At 49.3% G+C, this 22856-nt stretch overlaps 2 protein-coding genes across 3 annotated transcripts in view; one reads left to right on the plus strand and one right to left on the minus strand.

The window, feature by feature from the left end:
* LOC122420990 (NACHT, LRR and PYD domains-containing protein 2-like) overlaps positions 1-10762 on the minus strand; it is a 31762-nt gene extending 21000 nt beyond the window's left edge. The window contains exon 1 of one of the 2 annotated variants that reach the window (XM_043436666.1): positions 10456-10762. The gene's annotated coding sequence lies outside the window, so the exon portion shown is untranslated. Of the gene's footprint in view, positions 1-3809; positions 3916-10455 lie in introns of those variants that run through there. The other variant, XM_043436664.1, reaches the window with a different exon arrangement.
* LOC122421229 lies at positions 884-21098 on the plus strand. Its single transcript, XM_043437102.1, has 21 exons — positions 884-1182; positions 1284-1319; positions 1495-1779; positions 2033-2332; positions 2572-2616; positions 3798-3955; positions 8043-8175; positions 8277-8360; positions 8488-8772; positions 9026-9325; positions 9565-9609; positions 10750-10915; positions 14806-14869; positions 14939-15071; positions 15173-15256; positions 15384-15668; positions 15922-16221; positions 16461-16505; positions 19133-19252; positions 20526-20578; positions 20657-21098. The coding sequence occupies exons 1-21, from the start codon at positions 1149-1151 to the stop codon at positions 20792-20794; spliced, it is 3093 nt and encodes a 1030-aa protein (XP_043293037.1). The 5' UTR covers positions 884-1148; the 3' UTR covers positions 20795-21098.
* Positions 21099-22856: the final 1758 nt, after the last annotated feature.

Below are 22856 nucleotides of genomic sequence, written 5' to 3' on the forward strand. Positions count from 1 at the left end.
AATGGGATCTTAGCTACCCCTTCAGAGGTCACACCCACAGCCCCTGCCTTGGAAGGTGGAGTCCCAACCGCTACACCGCCAGGGACTCCCACAGATCTTTCTTCAGAAGTTATCTTGCCCATGTGATCAGCCTGAGGGATCGATCCCAAGGGAGTAGAGAGCTAGTCACTCTTTAAGGACTTAATTCTTCATTATTCTTTTAATCTAAGAAAAGAATATACAGGGCTGGCAAGACATGGTGGGCCTTCAGTAGAGCGTAAATCAGCAGTTAGGTTAAACTGGCCAGTGATCTCATTTCTGTCATTACTCATAGGTCCTTCTAGGGCTGGGGAAACCAGAACGTGCAAACAGGAAAGGGCAGAAGAGTTACTTTCCTAGTGACTCTGCAACAATCTCTCCAGCAAGGTCTGTTTCGGACAATTGCCACATACCATGTGATTGTAGCTTTGGGAACTCTTCAACACTCCCCCAGATTTGCATATAAAGAACTGGAATGCAGCGTTAAGAGGCAAGGGCCCTGAATACACAGGGGATTTCAGAGCAATCCTCACAGCGGAATTTATTTCCCTCCTGTTTTTACACTGAGAGTCTCTTACCCCTTGCATTATCTAAAGATTAAAATGCTGACACATGTTGATGTATGGCAAAAACCACTACAATATTGTAAAGTAATTAGCCTCCAACTAATAAAAATAAGTGAAAAAAAAAAACTAATGAATAAAAGCTTTTGACACTTCCTGCAATAAATAAATAAAATGCTGACACGGGATTGGGGAAGAAAGAGAGGAATCAGATTAGACAGATGATAATCTGATGCACAGGTGACTGGACTTGCCTGGGGGTGTGGCAGTTAAGAACCCGCCTTGCAGTGTAGGGGTTGTGGGTTCGACCCCTGGTCCAGGAACTCAGATCACACATGCCACGTGACACAAGAAAGACCCCTCAGGCTGAAGTACAGATGATGAACGTCTTCTTAAGGGCAGATACTTTAAGCCTCACCCAGAGGAACTAGGGGGAATGAGGATGCTGACTGCCTTTGTTCTCACAGCGATAGCAGGGCCACAACCTCACTTCCTGGAGGTCTGTGTCTCTTCCGGACAAGTCCGTTCAGCATCAGCAAGTCCAGCGCTCAACTTGAACGCGGGATCATGTCCGTGGTTCCTCCCTCGCTGCTCTGTCTTGGTCAGTCGGGGAGAGAGGGTTGGGTGCAAATAGACGGCTAAGGAGGGCAGGGCTGGGGGTCCTTTAAGGCTGTGCTGTCCTCACCGGGTGTTTCTTTCTAGGGTTGTGTCTGAGCCAGAGCACTTGGGCACAGAAGGGTGAGTGTCTCTGTGATACTCCTGAGGACCCAGCAGGGTTTAAGCCTGATACCATCTCTCTTGGCAGCTGGAAAGAGGGGACTCAGACTTAAGAGCGGGGGCTGTAAGAGGGGGAGAAATAGAAGGGTGGAGGGAGAAACGCTTGTGTGTTTATCACCTGTTCCCTGTGTTCTAGGAAATCTCCCCCCGCCTCGTATCACAGCTCTGCCTGGATCCATAGTTCCATGGAGGGGTACTGTGACCCTCCTGTGTCAAGGACCTAAACAAGCTGAGCAGTACAGAATATCAAAAGTGGGAAGTCCTGAGCCCATGGACAAAGAGGAACAGATCACATCCGGGAAGACCAACACTTTGAATTTCACAGAGATGACAACAGACAAGACAGGGCTGTACCACTGCTCCTATCAGAGAGGAGGCCGCTGGTCCCAGTTCAGTGACCCCCTGCAGCTGGTGAAGACCGGTGAGTGGGACAAGGAGGCAGCAGAGCCGGGACTGACCCCTCTGCCGAGGGAAGGACAAGGCTTTGGGGACAGGAAGCAGGAGGACCAAGCCTTGTCTTTGGGAAGGTCTCCAAGATGATGCCGAGAGACTTCCTCAAGGGGGAGGGGGACAAGGAGGGGAGAGAGACAAGAGCCACGTCTGTTCCCAGGGGACAAAAAGGGACAGTGCCTGCGTGACCCTTCCCTTCATCACTGAACTTCCTTCCTTCTCAGAAGCTTATGACAAGCCCTCCCTCTCCAGCGTGGCTGGCACAGTGGTGGCTCCAGGGGAGAATGTGAAATTGCAGTGTTTCTCCAAAATCAACTATGATGTATTTATCCTCACCAAAGAAGATGGAGATCACATCACCCAGAACCAAAGCTCCACCCCCCAGCACGGAGGACACCAGACCATCTTCCTCTTGAATCCAGTCTCCTCCACACAGGCGGGGACCTACAGATGCTACGGTGCCTTCCTCGCCTACCCCTATGTGTGGTCTCAGCCCAGTGACCCACTGCAGCTTCAGGTCGAAGGTGAGGAGGAAGCCCAGCCCACCCACCTGACCCCCGCCCTGGGCGCTGACTCTGTGCGGTTTAAGCACTGGCTGGGGATAGGACCGTGAGAGGGGGGGTGTGTGAACACCATCGGCTTAGACACGCATCTCTAAGGGACGGGCCAGGGACAGGCCATGTGGGTCCCTGGGACTCTGGGAAGGGAGAACCTGGCTGGGTGGAAATAAGGAAGATCTCTCCCACTTCACCTCTGTTTTCAGGAACCACTGACTCTCCCAGCAGCACACAGCCCAGATGTGCAACTGGTGAGTGACTGAGCATAGGTGGAAAACTGAAACAAGATTCCGTGTTCCCTTCTCTCTGACCCAGAGTATTAACCACATGGATGCAGATGTATTTGTTATATATTATATGTATGTACATGTGTGTTCGTTGCTCAGTCGTGTCCGACTCTGCAACCCCATGAACTATAGCCCGTCAGGCTCCTCTATCCATGGGATTCTCCAGGAAAGAGTACTGGAGTGGGTTGCTATTCCCTTCTCCAGAGGATCTTCCTGACACAGGGATTGAACCCTGGTCTCCTGCATCGCAGGCAGATTCTTTACTGTTTGAGCTACAGGGAACTCCATGTATATATATATGTATTATATATAATACATATATACAGAGAGCTATTATTAAATATATGCTTTGCAGAAAAATATTTATATAGATTATATTAACACATGTATTATATGTATTTTCATTTTTGTCAGAATAAAAATGTGTCAAATAAGGACCATTTGGGAAAAACAGAGTCACACAGTGTAAGAGAATAAGACTGACAGAAAGGGCTTGTGTTTCAGAAGAGAGCTCAAGGAGAAAGTCCCTCATGGGTCTATTTTCAACAGACACTGGGATGAAATCAGAGGGCTGATGCTTGTAGAGAGCGCAGGACAGGCAGAGGAACCAGCCCTGGGCCAAGACCCAGAGGTCAAGAGGCACGCAGGAGCTCATCGGTAACTGAGGTCAGGGTGTCTGCTGGGAACGGTTGAATCACAGGGGAACACCAAGCGAGGAGCAGGCCGGGCTCAGGGCGGGGACTGGCCGCCTCCAGAGCCCCAGTCCTGTCTTTCTTGACCCCAGAAGCCCCCGCCGGTATCAGCACAGCGCCCGTAATGTAGGAGGAAAGAAAGCTGCTTAACTGCTTACCCCGAAGGGGGTGGGCTGGGCGGGCTTCCCACCAAGTCCAGAGGTCTGCAGAAATGAGCTTGGGTTTTAGGGTCCTTTAGGGGCATGGACGGCTTCCCAGGTGGCTCAGTGGTACAGAATCTGCCTGCCAAGCAGGAGACCCAGGTTCAATCCCCGGGTCAGGAAGATGCCCTGGAGAAGGGCGTGGCAACCCACTCCAGTACTCCTGCCTGGGAAATCCCATGAGGAGGATCCTGGTGGGCCAGCCCATGGGGTCACAAGGACACAGCTAACTGACTAACCAACAACCACACAGGGGCATCGGCACCTTATGCCTCTTCTCCCACAGCGCCTGCCGCTTGGCGTCCTTCTGTGGAGACTCAAGTCCGCCTGAGCCTGGCTGCCTTGCTTCTCCTGGTCATGGTCGTCCTGTTGGCTGAAGCCTGGTGCAGCGGGGCGGGGTCCCTCAGTGAAGTCCGATGAGCCCCCGCCCCAATGGACTGACGAGCGCCGATGACCCTCCGCTGGTATCAAAGCACTGTGCCCCCCTCTGGGGCGGAGACGGCCCTGGGCCACACATCCGGTACAGCCGCGTACGCGCTTCCTGTGGAACCGGAAACGACGCCCCCAGGGGCACCGCGGATAAGGGCAGCCCCGTGTTACTTCTCCTTCAGTTCTAGAGAGCAGAAGCCTAAAGCTGTCCCCAGGCCTCCACTACTTGCTACTTTCCCGTTGCCGTTCTTGCCTTTTCCTGCTTCTAGACTCGGCCTGTGTTCCCTGTCGTGTAGCCCCCTCCTCCAGACCCAGGAGGGGAGCGCCTCTTCTCCTCTCTGACCTCTGCTTCCTTCCTCCCGTTTTGCCTCACACACCCCCACCCTCCCTTTTAACGAACACTTCTGGGCACTTGCCGGGGGTCCAGTGGTTAAGAATCCGCCCTGCACTGCAGGGGATATGTGTTTGATGCCCGGTCAGGGAACTGAGATTCCACAGGCTGCAGAGCAGCTAAGCCTGTGAGCAGCAACCAAATGAATAAATAAGTAAAATTATATTTTAAAAAAGGACACGTGACTACATTGGGCCCCCCCGCCCGTGACAACCTGCGATAAGCCCCCACCCAAGAACCGTAATTTCACCACATCTCTAGTATCCCTTTTGACGTGGAGGTTCTGGGTAGCTTTGCAAAACTGTAATTAGGGGGCTATTACTCACCCTGCCTCCTGGAGATCACTGAGTCTGATCTTTGAGCCAGAAATCCTTGCTTTTATGCCCTGTCTCACAGGAGAGACTCGGAAATAAGCACGGGTTTTTGTTTTGCTTTAATATTTAAGTCTTTATTGAATTTGTTACAATTTTGCTTCTGTTTTACGTTTTGGTTTTGGGGCCATGAGGCATGTTGGATCGTAGGTCCCCGACCAGGGATTGAACCCACAGCCCCCGCATTAGGAGGTTAAGTCTTAACCACTGGCCCACCAGGGAAGTACCTGGGAATATATGTTTTAATACTCTTTAGAATTTAGAACAGGACTTGATTCAAACAGAGATGATGCTTAATAAACTTTATGTGTAATGTGTAAATTCCTTAGAGTGGTTGTTCGTGCAGGGTGGGAAACGGGTCTAGGACCAGAAATGCTGACTCTTTTTTCTTCAGTATAGCCCTTGTGAAAGTGAAAGTCGCTCAGTCGTGTCTGACTCTTTGCGGAATTTAAAAATGATAGAAAGCAAGTATAAAAGCATGAACATTTATATTGGTTGGTTGGTTTGGGGACTTAAGTTAAACAGATGGTTGTGATGTTAGCCATTTTTCCTCTTTGGGTTTGGGGGTTCAGGGTTTTGTTTTTTTGTTTCTGAGAAAAAACATCTTTCAAAGCATGAGACTAAAACAACAGAACACAGAAAGGCTAACTCACCCCCTGTTACAGTTGACCTGATGAAATAGTCTGGAGACTTCTTAGTTCCAAGCTGTTTGCTGCTGCTGCTTTTGATAAGTCGCTTCAGTCATGTCCGACTCTGTGCAACCCCATAGACAGCAGCCCACCAGGCTCCCTCATCCCTGGGATTCTCCAGGCAAGAACACTGGAATGGGTTGCCATTTCCTTCTCCAATGCGTGAAAGTGAAAAGTGAAAGTCAAGTTGCTCAGTCGTGTCCCACTCCTAGCGACCCCATGGACTGCAGCCTACCAGGCTCCTCCATCCATGGGATGTTCCAGGCAAGAGTACTGGAGTGATACATTGATATGAATCAGCCATAGATTTACACGAAAAAAAAATAAAAAATAAAAAAAGAGTACTGGAGTGGGTTGCCTTTCCTTCTCCGCCAAGCTGTTTCAGTAAATAATAAATACCCTTGGACTGAAATCTCTGTGGATACCGCACAGAAAAACAGAGAGACTAAGTGATCACGTGCTCTTCAGCCTCACCTCTGCCCCAAGACTAGACTCAGCTGTCTGCCACTGGCTGCTGTTCCCTCACCAAAGTCCCCTCCTTCTGCCTGTTTCTTACTTTTTTCTGTGTCAGCATAGGTGTAACTTTCCTTGGGTGTTTTCTCTGAATGCCTTCTCAGAGTTGGCTATGTGTCTGTCATGTTCTAAATGACAACTGATTTCTATAAAGTGGTAAATATATATCGTGAGCCATTTGCTCTCTTTGCAGTCACTCAGTTTTGCTCTCATAGGGCTTCCCAGGGAGCACTAGGGCTAAAGAACCCACCTGCCCATGCAGGAGATGGAAAAGACCCAGATTCAGTCCCTAGGTCAAGAAGACCCCCTGGAGAAAGAACTGCCAACCCCCTCCAGTATTCTGGCCTGGGAATTCCCATGGACAGAGAGGAGCCTGGTGGGCTACAGTCCACGGGTCAGACAAAGGGTCAGACCTGATGAGCACACATACAGCACAAAAGCAGTAGCGATGATGTATGACCATATGAGCAAGGCCATAATCCTATAAAACCTGGTTTGAAAAAGCAAAAGTGTGAATTTTAATTCATTTTCATGAGTTATAAAATGCTAATTTTCTTTTTTTTTTTTTTCATCATTTAAAATTCCTGAGGCCATGCAAAAACAGACAGTGGGTTTCAAAACTAAGTAATCCTCTCTCACAATCTTTCCTCCAAACAGTTGAGTCCAAGTAATTTGAGAGCAAAGACATGCTAAGCAAAGTGTCTGGAGATGGTTCTCCTAGAAAGCAGTGATGGGGGTGTTCTCAGGATTCCATTCCAATGCCCTGGGATGGAGGGAAAGAGGTGGGGAGGAGGAAGAGAAATGATACAAAGATAGAGGGCATTAGATAGTGACAGATAGATAGATAGGTAAGCAAAAAAATGATATATATAAATAATAGACAGGCACTTCCCTTTGGTCCAGTGGCTAAGACGCTGTGCTTCCAATGCAGGGGGCATGGGCTCAATCCCTGGCCAGGGGACTAAGATCCCACATCCACAGGGCATGGCCAAAATTAAATAAGTACATAAAATAGTCTAGTTTCAGGCTGTCTTAAAAAATAAAAGTAGGGAATTCCTTGGCGGTCCAGTAACTAAGACTCCTTCCTCCCAATTCAGGGGACCTGGGTTTGGTCTCTGGTCAGGGAACTAGATCCCACCTGCAGCAGCTAAGAGTTCGCCTGCTGCAACCAAAGACCCCGTGGGCCACAACTAAGACCTGGTACCATCAAATAAACACACAAATAACTGGATATTTAAAATAAAAATAAAATAATGGATGATTGCTTGATAGACAGTAGAGAACGAACAGATGGCAGATGAATAGCAAAGAGATTATGAATACATAAATGATATCTAGATGTAGATATAAATCAGTGATTGCTGTTGCTGTTACTCGCTAAGTCGTGAGTCCACAGACTGTAGCCCACCAGGCTCCTCTGTTCTGGGATTCTCCAGGCAAGAACACTGGAGTGGGTTGCCATTTCCTCCTCCAGGGGATCTTCCCAACCCAGGGACAGAACCCACATCTCCTGCACTGCAGGCAATACTGTACCACTGAGCCACCACGGAACTCCATAGATAGATGATAGAATTAGATAAATAAATTGTAGGTAGGTAGATGATAATAAATGATCGATAGATAACAAATGCATGATTGATAGATGATAAATGATAAATAAGTAGACAATGAAATGACACATAATGATAAACAGGTATGGATATGTGTATTCTCCACAGTGTCAGAGGAAAGAAAGCCCTGTCTAACCTCAATGGACACGAGTTGGAGCAAACTCTGGGAGACAGTGATGGGCAGGGAAGCCTGGCATGCTGCAGCCCATGGGGTCTCAAAGAGTCGGACACGACTGAGCGACTGAACAGCAGCCTCTTGCTCTGAGTTGGAACCTTCAGCCGTCTCCTCAGTCCTCAGGGAAGCCCTCCTGAGCCACGGGCCTCTGATGTTTCAACCCCGACACCATGGTTCTCTCCACCCAGCCGTGACCCAGTATGCCCACAGGGAGAATTCAGATCAACGTCTTCGTGGCGTCAGCTACGTCTGTATGCCCCACTCCCAACCCAGGAGGAAGACGGTGTGAACTGCTTCACTACAGCGCTGAGAACTGAAAGCAACTGCACAGCTTCCTGTCAGTGTGGGTCACTCGACGGAGCAGTGTGTCCTTCACCAGAGAGCGGGGCTGGGGCAGTGGGCAGCCTGAACGCGGGATCATGTCCATGGTTCCTCCCTCGCTGCTCTGTCTTGGTCAGTCGGGGAGAGAGGGTTGGGTGCAAATAGACGGCTAAGGAGGGCAGGGCTGGGGGTCCTTTAAGGCTGTGCTGTCCTCACCAGGTGTTTCTTTCTAGGGTTGTGTCTGAGCCAGAGCACTTGGGCACAGACGGGTGAGTGTCTCTGTGATACTCCTGAGGACCCAGCAGGGCTTAAGCCAGGTATCAGCTCTCTTGGCAGCTGGAAAGGGGGGACTCAGACTCTAGACTGGGGGCTGTAAGAGGGGGAGAAATAGAAGGGTGGAGGGAGAAACGCTTGTGTGTCTATCACCCGTTCCCTGTGTTCTAGGAAATCTCCCCCCGCCTCGTATCACAGCTCTGCCTGGATCCATAGTTCCACCTAGGAGTGCTGTGACCCTCCTGTGTCAAGGACCTAAACAAGCTGAGGGGTACAGAATATCAAAAGTGGGAAGTCCTGAGCCCATGGACAAAGAGGAACAGATCACACCCGGGAAGACCAACACTTTGAATTTCACAGAGATGACAACAGACAAGACAGGGCTGTACCACTGCTCCTATCAGAGAGGAGGCCACTGGTCCCAGTTCAGTGACCCCCTGCAGCTGGTGATGACCGGTGAGTGGGACAAGGAGGCAGCAGAGCCGGGACTGACCCCTCTGCCGAGGGAAGGACCAGGCTTTGAGGACAGAAAGCAGGAGGACCAAGCCTTGTCCTTGGGGAGGTCTCCGGGATGATGCCGAAAGACTTCCTCAAGGGGGAGGGGGACAAGCAGGGGAGAGAGACAAGAGCCACGTCTGTTCCCAGGGGACAAAAAGGGACAGTGCATAGGTGACCCTTCCCTTCATCACTGAACTTCCTTCCTTCTCAGGAGCTTTTGAGAAGCCCTCCCTCTCCAGTGTGGCTGGCACAGCGGTGGTTCCAGGGGAGAATGTGAAGTTGCAGTGTTTCTCCAAAATGAACTATGATGTATTTATCCTCACCAAAGAAGATGGAGATCACATCACCCAGAACCAAAGCTCCACCCCCCAGCACGGAGGACACCAGACCATCTTCCTCTTGAATCCAGTCTCCTCCACACAGGCGGGGACCTACAGATGCTACGGTGCCTTCCTCGCCTACCCCTATGTGTGGTCTCAGCCCAGTGACCCACTGCAGCTACAGGTCGAAGGTGAGGAGGAAGTCCAGTCCACCCACCTGACCCCCGCCCTGGGCGCTGACTCTGTGCGGTTAAAGCACAGGCTGGGGAAGAGGACCGAGAGATGGGGGTGTGTGAACACCATCGGCTTAGACGCGCATCTCTAAGGGACGGGCCGGGGACGGGCCACGTGGGTCCCTGGGACTCTGGGAAGGGAGAACCTGGCTGGGTGGAAATAAGGAAGATCTCTCCCACTTCACCTCTGTTTTCAGGAACCACTGACTCTCCCAGCAGCACACAGCCCAGACATGCAACTGGTGAGTGACTGAGCTTAGGTGGAAAACTGAAACAAGATTCCGAGTTCCCTTCTCTCTGACCCAGAGTGTTAACCACATGGATGCAGATGTATTTGTTATATATTATATGTATGTACGTATGAGTTCGTCGCTCAGTCGTGTCCGACTCTGCAACCCCATGAACTGTAGCCCGCCAGGCTCCTCTGTCCATGGAATTCTCCAGGCAAGAGTACTGGAGTGGGTTGCCATTCCCTTCCCCAGAGGATCTTCCTGACCCAGGGATGGAACCCTGGTCTCCTGCATCGCAGGCAGATTCTTTACTGTTTGAGCTACAGGGAACTCCATGTATATATATATGTGTTTTATATATATATATACACATACATACATATATACATACATATATATATAGCTATTATTAAATATCATATATGCTTTGCAGAAGAATATTTATATAGATTATATTAGCACATGTGTTATATGTATTTTCATTTTTGTCAGAATAAAAATGTGTCACATAATGACTAGTTGGGAAAAACAGAGTCACACAGTGTAAGAGAATAAAACTGACAGAAAGGGCTAGTGTTTCAGAAGAGAGCTCAAGGAGAAAGTCCCTCATGGGTCTATTTTCAATAGACACTGGGATGAAATCCCCGGGCTGATGCTTGTAGACAGCGCAGGACAGGCAGAGGAACCAGCCCTGGGCCAAGACCCAGAGGTCAAGAGGCACGCAGGAGCTCAAGGGTAACAGAGATCTGCGTGTCTGCTGGGAACAGTCAAATCACAGGGAAACACCGAGGGAGGAGCAGGCCAGGCTCAGGGCGGGGGCTGTAATGTAGGAGGAAAGAATGGTGCTTAACTGCTTACCCCAAGGGGGTGGGCTGGGCAGGCTTCCCACCAAGTCCAGAGGTCTGCAGAAATGAGCTTGGGTTTTAGGGTCCTTTAGGGGCATGGACGGCTTCCCAGGTGGCTCAGTGGTACAGAATCTGCCTGCCAAGCAGGAGACCCAGGTTCAATCCCCGGGTCAGGAAGATGCCCTGGAGAAGGGCGTGGCAACCCACTCCAGTACTCCTGCCTGGGAAATCCCATGAGGAGGATCCTGGTGGGCCAGCCCATGGGGTCACAAGGACACAGCTAACTGACTAACCAACAACCACACAGGGGCATCGGCACCTTATGCCTCTTCTCCCACAGCGCCTGCCGCTTGGCGTCCTTCTGTGGAGACTCAAGTCCGCCTGAGCCTGGCTGCCCTGCTTCTCCTGGTCATGGTCGTCCTGTTGGCTGAAGCCTGGTGCAGCGGGGCGGGGTCCCTCAGTGAAGTCCGATGAGCCCCCGCCCCAATGGACTGGCGAGCGCCGATGACCCTCTGCTGGCATCAAAGCACTGTGCCCTCCTCTGGGGCGGAGACGGCCCTGGGCCACACATCCGGTACAGCCGCGTACGCGCTTCCTGTGGAACCGGAAACGACGCCCCAGGGGCACCGCGGACGAGGGCAGCCCAGTGTTACTTCTCCTTCAGTTCTAGAGAGCAGAAGCCTAAACCTGTCCCCAAGCCTCCACTACTTGCTACTTTCCCGTTGCCATTCTTGCCTTTTCCTGCTTCTAGACTCGGCCTGTGTTCCCTGTCGTGTAGCCCCCTCCTCCAGACCCAGGAGGGGAGCGCCTCTTCTCCTCTCTGACCTCTGCTTCCTTCCTCCCGTCTTGCCTCACACACCCCCAGCCTCCTGCTTCCCTTTTAACGAACACTTGTGGGGACTTTCCGGGGGTCCAGTGGTTAAGAATCTGCCCTGCACTGCAGGGGATATGTGTTTGATGCCCGGTCAGGGAACTAACATGCCACAGGCTGCAGAGCAGCTAAGCCTGTGAGCAGCAACCAAATGAATAAATAAGTAAAATTACATTTTAAAAAAGGACACGTGACTACATTGGGCCCCCCCCCCCCCGGCCCGTGACAACCTGCGATAAGCCCCCACCCAAGAACCGTAATTTCACCACATCTCTAGTATCCCTTTTGACGTGGAGGTTCTGGGTAGCTTTGCAAAACTGTAATTAGGGGGCTATTACTCACCCTGCCTCCTGGAGATCACTGAGTCTGATCTTTGAGCCAGAAATCCTTGCTTTTATGCCCTGTCTCACAGGAGAGACTCGGAAATAAGCACGGGTTTTTGTTTTGCTTTAATATTTAAGTCTTTATTGAATTTGTTACAATTTTGCTTCTGTTTTACGTTTTGGTTTTGGGGCCATGAGGCATGTTGGATCGTAGGTCCCTGACCAGGGATTGAACCCACAGCCCCCGCATTAGGAGGTTAAGTCTTAACCACTGGCCCACCAGGGAAGTACCTGGGAATATGTTTTAATACTCTTTAGAATTTAGAACAGGACATGATTCAAACAGAGATGATGCTTAATAAACTTTATGTGTAATGTGTAAATTCCTTAGAGTGGTTGTTCGTGCAGGGTGGGAAACGGGTCTAGGACCAGAAATGCTGACTCTTTTTTCTTCAGTATACCCCATATGAAAGTGAAAGTCGCTCAGTCCTGTCTGACTCTTTTCGGAATTTAAAAATGATAGAAAGCAAGTATAAAAGCATGAACATTTATATTGGTTGGTTGGTTTGGGGGCTCTAGTTACACAGATGGTTGTGATGTAAGCAAATTTTCCTCCTTGGGTTTGGGGGTTCAGGGTTTTGTTTTTTTGTTTCTGAGAAAAAACATCTTTCAAAGCATGAGACTAAAACAACAGAATCACAGAAAGGCTAACTCACCCCCTGTTACAGTGGACCTGATGAAATAGTCTGGAGACATCTTAGTTCCAAGCTGTTTGCTGCTGCTGCTTTTGCTAAGTCGCTTCAGTCATGTCCGACTCTGTGGGACCCCATAGACAGCAGCCCACCAGGCTCCCTCGTCCCTGGGATTCTCCGGGCAAGAACACTGGAATGGGTTGCCATTTCCTTCTCCAATGCGTGAAAGTGAAAAGTGAAAGTCAAGTTGCTCAGTCGTGTCCGACTCCTAGCGACCCCATGGACTGCAGCCTACCAGGCTGCTCCATCCATGGGATGTTCCAGGCAAGAGTACTGGAGTGGGTTGCCATTGCCTTCTCCGCCAAGCTGTTTCAGTAAATAATAAATACCCTTGGACTGAAACCTCTGTGGATACCGCACAGAAAAACAGAGAGACTAGGTGATCACATGCTCTTCAGCCTCACCTCTGCCCCAAGACTAGACTCAGCTGTCTGCCACTGGCTGCTGTTCCCTCACCAAAGTCCCCTCCTTCTGCCTGTTCCTTACTTTTTTCTGTGTCAGCATAGGTGTAACTTTCCTTGGGTGTTTTCTCTGAATGCCTTCTCAGAGTTGGCTATGTGTCTGTCATGTTCTAAATGACAACTGATTTCTGTAAAGTGGTAAATATATATGGTGAGCCATTTGCTCTCTTTGCAGTCACTCAGTTTTGCTCTCATAGGGCTTCGCAGGGAGCACTAGGGCTAAAGAACCCACCTGCCCACGCAGGAGATGGAAAAGACCCAGATTCAGTCCCTAGGTCAAGAAGACCCCCTGGAGAAAGAACTGCCAACCCCCTCCAGTATTCTGGCCTGGGAATTCCCATGGACAGAGAGGAGCCTGGTGGGCTACAGTCCACGGGTCAGACAAAGGGTCAGACCTGATGAGCACACATACAGCGCAAAAGCAGTAGCGATGATGTATGACCATATGAGCAAGGCCATAATCCTATAAAACCTGGTTTGAAAAAGCAAAAGTGTGAATTTTAATTCATTTTCATGGGTTACAAAATGCTAATTTTCTTTGTTTTTTTTTTTTTTCATCATTTAAAATTCCTGAGGCCATGCAAAAACAGACAGTGGGTTTTAGAACTCAGTAATCCTCTCTCACAATCTTCCTCCAAACAGTTGAGTCCAAGTAATTTGAGAGCAAAGACATGCTAAGCAAAGTGTCTGGAGATGGTTCTCCTAGAAAGCAGTGATGGGGGTGTTCTCAGGATTCCGTTTCAATGCCCTGGGATGGAGGGAAAGAGGTGGGGAGGAGGAAGAGAAATGATACAAAGATAGAGGGCATTAGATAGTGACAGATAGATAGATAGGTAAGCAAAAAAATGATATATATAAATAATAGACAGGCACTTCCCTTTGGTCCAGTGGCTAAGATGCTGTGCTTCCAATGCAGGGGGCATGGGCTCAATCCCTGGCCAGGGGACTAAGATCCCACATCCACAGGGCATGGCCAAAATTAAATAAGTACATAAAATAGTCTAGTTTCAGGCTGTCTTAAAAAATAAAAGTAGGGAATTCCTTGGCGGTCCAGTAACTAAGACTCCTTCCTCCCAATTCAGGGGACCTGGGTTTGGTCTCTGGTCAGGGAACTAGATCCCACCTGCAGCAGCTAAGAGTTCACCTGCTGCAACTAAAGATCCCGTGGGCCACAACTAAGACCTGGTACCATCAAATAAACACACAAATAACTGAATATTTAAAATAAAAATAAAATAATGGATGATTGCTTGATAGAGAGGAGAGAATGAACAGATGGCAGATAAATAGCAAAGAGATTATTAATACATAAATGATATCTAGATGTAGATATAAATAAGTGATTCCTGTTGCTGTTACTCGCTAAGTCCTGAGTCCACAGACTGTAGCCCACCAGGCTCCTCTGGTCTGGGATTCTCCAGGCAAGAACACTGGAGTGGGTTGCCATTTCCTCCTCCAGGGGATCTTCCAAACCCAGGGACAGAACCCACATCTCCTGCATTGCAGGCAATACTTTACCACTGAGCCACCACGGAACTCCATAGATAGATGATAGAATTAGATAAATAAATTGTAGGTAGGTAGATGATAATAAATGATCGATAGATAATAAATGCATGATTGATACATGATAAATGATAAATAATAGACAATGAAATGACACATAATGATAAATAGGTATGGATATGTGTATTCTCCACAGTGTCAGAGGAAAGGAAACCCTGTCTAACCTCAATGGACACGAGTTGGAGCAAACTCTGGGAGACAGTGATGGGCAGGGAAGCCTGGCATGCTGCAGCCCATGGGGTCTCAAAGAGTCGGACACGACTGAGCGACTGAACAGCAACCTCTTGCTCTGAGTTGGAACCTTCAGCCGTCTCCTCAGTCCTCAGGGAAGCCCTCCTGAGCCACGGGCCTCTGACGTTTCAACTCCGACACCATGGTTCTCTCCCCCAGCCATGACCCAGTATGCCCACAGAGGAGAATTCAGATCAACGTCTACGTGGTGTCAGCTACGTCTGTATGCCCCACTCCCAACCCAGGAGGAAGAGGGTGTGAACTGCTTCACTACAGCGCTGAGAACTGAAAGCAACTGCACAGCTTCCTGTCAGTGTGGGTCACTCGACGGAGCAGTGTGTCCTTTACCAGAGAGCGGGGCTGGGGCAGTGGGCAGCCTGAACGCGGGATCATGTCCGTGGTTCCTCCCTTGCTGCTCTGTCTTGGTCAGTTGGGGAGAGAGGGTTGGGTGCAAATAGACGGCTAAGGAGGGCAGGGCTGGGGGTCCTTTAAGGCTGTGCTGTCCTCACCGGGTGTTTCTTTCTAGGGTTGTGTCTGAGCCAGAGCACTTGGGCACAGAAGGGTGAGTGTCTCTGTGATACTCCTGAGGACCCAGCAGCGTTTAAGCCAGGTATCAGCTCTCTTGGCAGCTGGAAAGAGGGGACTCAGACTTAAGAGCGGGGGCTGTAAGAGGGGGAGAAATAGAAGGGTGGAGGGAGAAACGCTTGTGTGTCTATCACCCGTTCCCTGTGTTCTAGGAAATCTCCCCCCGCCTCGTATCACAGCTCTGCCTGGATCCAAAGTTCCACCTAAGAGTCCTGTGACCCTCCTGTGTCAAGGACCTAAACAAGCTGAGGGGTACAGAATATCAAAAGTGGGAAGTCCTGAGCCCATGGACAAAGAGGAACAGATCACACCCGGGAAGACCAACACTTTGAGTTTCACAGAGATTACAACAGACATGACAGGGCTGTACCACTGCTCCTATCAAAGGGGAGGCCGCTGGTCCCAGTTCAGTGACCCCCTGCAGCTGGTGATGATGGGTGAGTGGGACAAGGAGGCAGCAGAGCTGGGACTGACCCCTCTGCCGAGGGAAGGACCAGGCTTTGAGGACAGAAAGCAGGAGGACCAAGCCTTGTCCTTGGGGAGGTCTCCAGCATGATGCGGAAAGACTTCCTCAAGGGGGAGGGGGACAAGGAGGGGAGAGAGACAAGAGCCACGTCTGCTCCCAGGGGACAAAAAGGGACAGTGCATAGGTGACCCTTCCCTTCATCACTGAACTTCCTTCCTTCTCAGAAGCTTATGACAAGCCCTCCCTCTCCAGCGTGGCTGGCACAGCGGTGGCTCCAGGGGAGAATGTGAAGTTGCAGTGTTTCTCCAAAATCAACTATGGTGTATTTATCCTCACCAAAGAAGATGGAGATCACATCACCCAGAACCAAAGCTCCACCCCCCAGCACGGAGGACACCAGACCATCTTCCTCTTGAATCCAGTCTCCTCCACACAGGCGGGGACCTACAGATGCTACGGTGCCTTCCTCGCCTACCCCTATGTGTGGTCTCAGCCAAGTGACCCACTGCAGCTTCAGGTCGAAGGTGAGGAAGAAGCCCAGCCCACCCACCTGACTCCCGCCCTGGGCGCTGACTCTGTGCGGTTAAAGCACTGGCTGGGGAAGAGCACCGCGAGATGGGGGTGTGTGAGCGCCATTGGCTTAGACACGCATCTCTAAGGGACGGGCCGGGGACAGGCCATGCGGGTCCCTGGGACTCTGGGAGGGGAGAACCTGGCTGGGTGGAAATAAGGAAGACCTCTCCCACTTCACCTCTGTTTTCAGGAACCACTGACTCTCCCAGCAGCACACAGCCCAGACGTGCAACTGGTGAGTGACTGAGCTTAGGTGGAAAACTGAGACGAGATTCTGTGTTCCCTTCTCTCTGACCTGGAGTGGAACGGGCTTTGCTAGAGACAGGGCCAGCTTTTTAAGAAGATTTCTGATGTCTTGGGGCATGGAGAACACAGATACAGCAGGTAGGGCTGCTCTCCCTAAGGGAAAGGAGAGGATTAGAAGGTCTACGGATTGCAGATAAAGCCAACAGGATCCATAGATACCAGTTATCAGTGATCCATAATTGACAATACTCTAGAATTCGTAGCCTCACCACTGAGCTCTGCTCCCAGAAGGGTTAGTCTGTCAATAACAGCTCAGAATAATCCAGACGACCAGGTAGCCTTGGTCTCTGGGGACTTCATCCCTAGGCTGCACTGAGGACACACCAATCATGAGAGCTGTTCCTCCAACAAATTCCCTGTTGTCTTTCCCCTCCTCTTTCCTTCAGGGATGTAGACGCAAACTCCATACAGGATTAAGGGCTGTGGGGTTAAGGTCTTCTGTGGTTGTAACCACTGTCACTTCTTACGTCTTGAGAAGAATTTAGTATGAACTTGCTTCCTGTCCCAAGACATGTCTCAGAGTCTGTACTGTGGGGGGCGGGGGGGGGTTGCACGTGCGTGTGTCTGCACGTATGCGTGTGTGTGTGTGCACATGTGTGTGTGCGTGCACACATTCGTGTGTGTGCATGCGTGTGTATGTGTGCATGCATGTGTGTGTGCATGCGCGTGTGTGTGTGTGTTGGGGGGCCATTCACAGACAGATGTCTATAAGGTGATTGCAAAGCTGGAGGGGTCCTCAGGAGGAGGGGTTTGCCCTTGGACTCCTCACTCTTGAGTTGACCATGCCCTCCTAGAGGTTAGACAAGGGCAAGAGAAAGCGAGGAGTAAGAAAGGTTGGGGAGAAAAGGCGTCCCTGTTCTCAGGACTTTCTCAGAGAGTAATAATACTCTGCTTTGAAATGGGCGTCCCCTAGCTCAAAGTCAGACGGGGCACAAGGCAGAGGGCCCGAAGGCCATGGGGAGAGAGAGAGGATGTGAGGGAATGGGGTTTCACTCACCCTTGTAACCGGTGGATGAAAAGCGGGCCGCTGTGTGGATGTCAGTCCAGCAAGGCAAGTGGAGAGTCCCGTCCCGGAGCTCGTCTCAGTTTCCCGGCAAGGAGAGGCGCCCACCCAGCTGTGGTTGATCTTCCCTCCTGGGTTTCGACACCAGAATTGAGGCGAGTGCAGAGAAAGAGGGAGCCGGGCAGTCAGGCAAGAAAAGGAAATTTATTAGAGGGAAAAGAGAGGTGACTGGCTCCTAAGGAGAACCAGCATTCTCCGTTTCTGATGGAGTCCTTCTTAGACCCCACCAATGAAAAATTCTCTGAAGGGATGGTCATGTAGCCAGAGGTCTGGAATCTGTGGTCTCGCAGCTTTGAGAAGATAGGTGCCAGTGAGATAAGAGGATGCCATTTGGGCAATTTGGTCAGTCTCACAGATCGCTGTGCAACTTTATTCTTTGTTTGCGAGGTCGACATATGAGCCACCTTATCAATGAGACCCCATGTGGGCCCTATAACCTATAAGATGGATAGAACCTTGATTGGAAAACTGGGGGCAGGCAGGATAGGGGTGTGAAACGTGTGCTGTATCCAGCTCACAGCCTATTTGTTTTTTAAAATATATAGATATTGTTTTCTGTATTGGAATCTGGCCAACACAGAAAGGATTCGTCTGTGGTTGCTTTGGTGTAATGAAATGCGTAGTTTTCCTACACATTTCCATATGATGGCTCAAGTCGGTTCTTGGAAGGAGCCCTCCCCTGAGCTTGGCTAACACCACATTCTTGATTCACCACCGCTGGCTCTTTTCTGAGCTGTGCTTCCTCTGCACCAGCGGTCAGTAAATCTTTCCTGTAATAGGCCAGTTACTCAGTGGGTGGATAGCTGGTCTCTTTCTCAACTGTTCAACTCTGACCCTGTGCACAAAAGCAGCCACAGACGATATGCAGAAGCAAGTGAGCCAAGGTCAAGCTCTGATGAAAGGATAGATACAGGTGCTGAAGCTTGAATTTCAGTTCGTTTGCACTTGTCGCAAATTTTATTCTTTTTTTATTTTATTTTATTTTTGGATTACAGTTTTAAAATGTAAGTCTATTCTGAGCTCGCGGGCCACAGGAAAACACAGGTGGGTGGGGGTTTGGGCCGTGTGTCATCACGTCCTGATTTCTATAAGGATACAAATTTCCATTTCCGAGCAGCTTCTCATTTACATCTTTATTGGGTTTGTTACGATGTTGCTTCTGTTTTATGTTTTTTTTTTTGGGGGGGGGGTGGCCACGAGGCTTGTGGGATCCTAGCTCCTCAGTCAGGGATGGGACCCACACCCCCTGTGTTGGAAGGCAAAGTCTTCACCACTGGGCCTCCAAAGAAGTCCCTCCAAGTGCTTTGTTATCTATGACTTCATGGAGCAAGCAAACAAGGTGGTCAAAGCTCATTCCTCTTTTCTAAGAAAACGAGTCAACAATTCTGAGCTTGGGGATTGTGGTGGGGTCTGAGGAAATACTCAGGAACCGTGGTGTGTGTGAAGGTTCTTTACACAGCGTGCCTGCTCCAGCACCGTGTCCCCTTTTGCAGCCCTGTCTGACAACCCGGCCTCCCAAGACAGACACCTGGGCATCTGGATCGGCGTCCCGGTGGCCGCGGGTCTCCTGCTCCTAGTCGTCCTCATTCTCTGTCTGCGCAAAGCCAAAAACAGTAGGTCCTTGAGAGCAGGAGGGGGCGAGCCTGTGCAGAGAACCCTGGGGCGCATATCCCACTGGAGAAACAGGGAGGGGCATTTGCTGGGGGAGGGGGAGGGGCTGAGGGGTCCAGAAGCAATGAGGGGTGGGCTGTTTTGCTGGTTCACGCTGTGATTGTGGTAACTGCCTTCCAGAAGACAGGGCTGGGGGGAATCTGCAGCCACCACCCCGAAGACATCACCCTCCCTTTGTTATGTTCATGAGATTGTTGTTGTTTTTGCCATGTCATTTTTCATTATCAAAGATGAAAAGATGAGGAAATGCAATCGGGGAAGATGAGCTATAAACACTCTCTTAAGCTGCTGGTGGATTCACAAACATAGTGACTATGGCATTATTTACAATATTACAAAACAATGTCATAAAACAATATATAACCCATATACCGAAACAGTGTCGTAAAACAGGATATAAACCATACACAAAGGTACAGCTCACATAGCCACTTAAAATGTTGTTCAGGAAACACCTCTAGTGACAAAGAGAAATGTTCAGGCTATAATGTTGTATGTTTAAAATTACAGCTATAGAGACCAACTAGCAGTGACTAATGGGGGGTAACTAAGGGGTATGGGGCTAAGAGGTACAAACTAGTAGGTATAAAATAATCTACAAGGATGGGACTTCTCTGATGGTCCAGTGGCTAAGACTCCGCATTCCCAATGCAGGCAGCACAGGTTTGATCCCTGGTCAAGGAACTAGATCCCACATGCCACAACTAGGGGAAAAAAAAAAGATCCCAAATGTCCCAACAACAAAATGGGGAATATGGCAATATTTTATAATAACTGTAAATGGAGTTTAACCTTTTAAAACTGTAAATCATTACACTGTATACCTGTAACTTATATTGTATATTCAACAGTACTTCAGTTTTTTAAGAAATGACCCTCTCTTTGTTCAAGCTGCTGTAACAGAACACCATAGACCAGGTGCTTCAAACATCCAGCATTCATTTCTGACAGTTCTGGAGGCTGGGAGGTCCGAGATGTAGGTGCTAGGATTCAGTTCCCGGTGAGGGTTCTCTTGCAGACGGTCACCTCTCCTGGCGGAAAGAGCTCTGGCTGAACATGCGAATCCCACCCTCAGGGGCCCATCGAAACCTCAGTTCCTGCCAGGGGCACCATCTCCAAACACCACCACGTGCAGGGCCCCACTTCAGCAGATGAATTTGGCGGGGAGTGGGGACACAGATACACAGTCTATAACAACCTGCTCTTTCCCTCTAGACTCTGCGAGGAAAGAGAGACACCCAGAGGCAGCTGGCCAGGTGAATGGACAGGTAAGGGCTTCCTCCTCTAGACTGTCCCTTGGACCCCCGTGTCACACCCCCATCTCACATTCTCCCTTCCTTCCTCAGGCCTCTGAAGCTGCGGACCCGCAGGAGGTCACCTATTCCCAGGTGACCTGCCGCCCCCACCAGGAGACCGCTGGGACACCCTCCTGGGTGCCCAGACAGACTCAGAGGAGTGAGTATGTGACGCTGGCCTTCAGATAAGCCAGGCACCAGGGCCAGCACTTCATCTGGGCAGCAGAACTCACAGCTACCTCTGGTAGCTCCCTCCTCTAGAACTGAGGTTCCAAACCTGAGAATCAGCCTGGTTGAGGGAGCCCACATTCCTCGGAAGATCCTGCTACCCTCCCCCCGGAAATCGAGAGACCCCAGTAACATCATCCAATCAGTCCCAGAATCTCTAATTGCCCAGAAGTTCCTGAGACCCTCTGAAGTCGTCAGAAGAGCGACAGGGTAATATTTTGTAAGTTTTCATTATTCATTAATTAAATGTTGATGTTGTTCAGTCTCTGTCGTGTCCAACTCTGCAACCCCATGGACTGCAGCATGCCAGACTCCCCTGTCCTTCACTGTCTCCCAGAGTTTGCTCAGATTCATGTCCATTGAGTCGGTGATGCCAGCCAACCATCTCATCCTCTGATGTCCCCTTCTCCTCCTGCCCTCAATCTTTCCCAGCATCACAGTCTTCCATTGAGTTGGCTCTTCCCATCAGGTGGCCAAACTAATGAAGCTTCAGCTTCAGCATCAGTCCTTCCAGTGAATATTCAGGGTTGATTTTCTTTTGCTATGACAAGGCTGTGATCCATGAAGGGGATTAATTAAGTAAGTGTACTTAAATCCTCTTGGGCACCAGGTTTTATGCTACAGCCTTCTGAAAACAAAAGCTGAGAATGTTCATAACCTACTATAAGAAATACTAAAGGAAGTTCTTTAAGCAGAGAAAAAAATATACCAGATGAAAATTTGAATCTATATAAAGGAATGAGAAAGGGCTGAACATTGGCTTTTAAGGAATCTATCAGAAGTCTTGAGTGATTGATAGGAAATTCTGATAGTTTTTTGACCTTTACTCTAAAAGTCTCCACTTTGAGGCTACTGGGTGTCAATTAACTGAAGATTCATGAAAATAACTTTGAAATCGGGTTTCCTGTTCAAATAAGTCCTCAGATATAAATACCCTCACTCTCATTGTTTCTGTATGATTGGTGCTTTTTATTTTGCAAATTGACTATTTGTAGGCGCACAGGAAAGATCCTAAAACCATCCTTCTTGTTGAAGAGTTTGTTGTCTAGGGCAGGGGTCAATAAATTAGAACCCACAGGTCAAATCTGGCAAGTCACCTGTTTTGTACCATACATGTTACATTTTTACACTTTTCAATACTTTTTTTGCTTTTTGTGGGTTTCCCTGGTGGCTCAAACGGTAAAGAATCCACCTGCAATGCTGGAGACCTGGATTTGATCCCTGGGTTGAGAAGATCCCCTGGAGAAAGGCATGGCAACCCACTCCAGTATCCAGTATTCTTGCCTGGAGAATCCATGGACAGAGGAGCCTGACAGGCTACAGTCATAAGGTCACAAACAGTTGGACATGACTGAGCAGCTAAAATATACATGACACAAAATTTACCTTTTTAACCATTTTTAGGGACCCACTGGATGTCAGCGGTTAAGATTCCACACTCCCACCACAGGGGGCATGAGTTCAGTCCCTGGTTGGGGAACTAAGATCCTGCAGGCTGCAGGGCATGGCTAAATGAAAAAGAAAAAAAAAAGTTTTTAGGTATAAAGTTAAATGACATTAAATATATTCACATTGTTATACAACAGTCAGCGCCACTGCATTTTGTATGGTTGAAAAAAAACAAAAGAAGAATACTTTAATTGTTTTGGTGAGGTATAACTGATTTATAAAGAACTGCACATATTTCATGGGTACCATGTGATGAGTTTGGATAAATGCAAATGACATGATACCATCACCACAATCAAGGCACTGAAGTAAAGTCGCTCAGTTGTGTCCAATTCTTTGCGACCGCATGGACTAGTCTATGGAATTCTCTAGGCCAGGATACTGGAGTGGGTAGCCTTTCCCTCTCCAGGGAATCTTCCCAGCCCAGGGATCAAACCCAGGTCTCCCACATCGCAGGCAGATTCTTTACCAGCTGAGCCACAGGGGAAGCCAACTAGACGTAACCATATCCTTGAAGTCCAAAGGACCCCAAATAGGATGAAAAAAGTAATATTTTATGACATGTAAAAAATAC

This window comes from Cervus canadensis, chromosome 18 (assembly GCF_019320065.1).
Source record: "Cervus canadensis isolate Bull #8, Minnesota chromosome 18, ASM1932006v1, whole genome shotgun sequence".
Lineage (NCBI taxonomy): Eukaryota > Metazoa > Chordata > Mammalia > Artiodactyla > Cervidae > Cervus > Cervus canadensis.

Excerpts from the sequence above, each read along its gene's own strand:
- LOC122421229 (XM_043437102.1), top strand. The coding sequence starts at position 1,149 with ATGTCCGTGGTTCCTCCCTCGCTGCTCTGTCTTG. Across the intron at positions 9,610-10,749 it reads ACAGCCCAGACATGCAACTG|GGGCATCGGCACCTTATGCC; the intron begins GTGAGTGACTGA and ends ACAACCACACAG. Across the intron at positions 20,579-20,656 it reads CTGGCCAGGTGAATGGACAG|GCCTCTGAAGCTGCGGACCC; the intron begins GTAAGGGCTTCC and ends TTCCTTCCTCAG.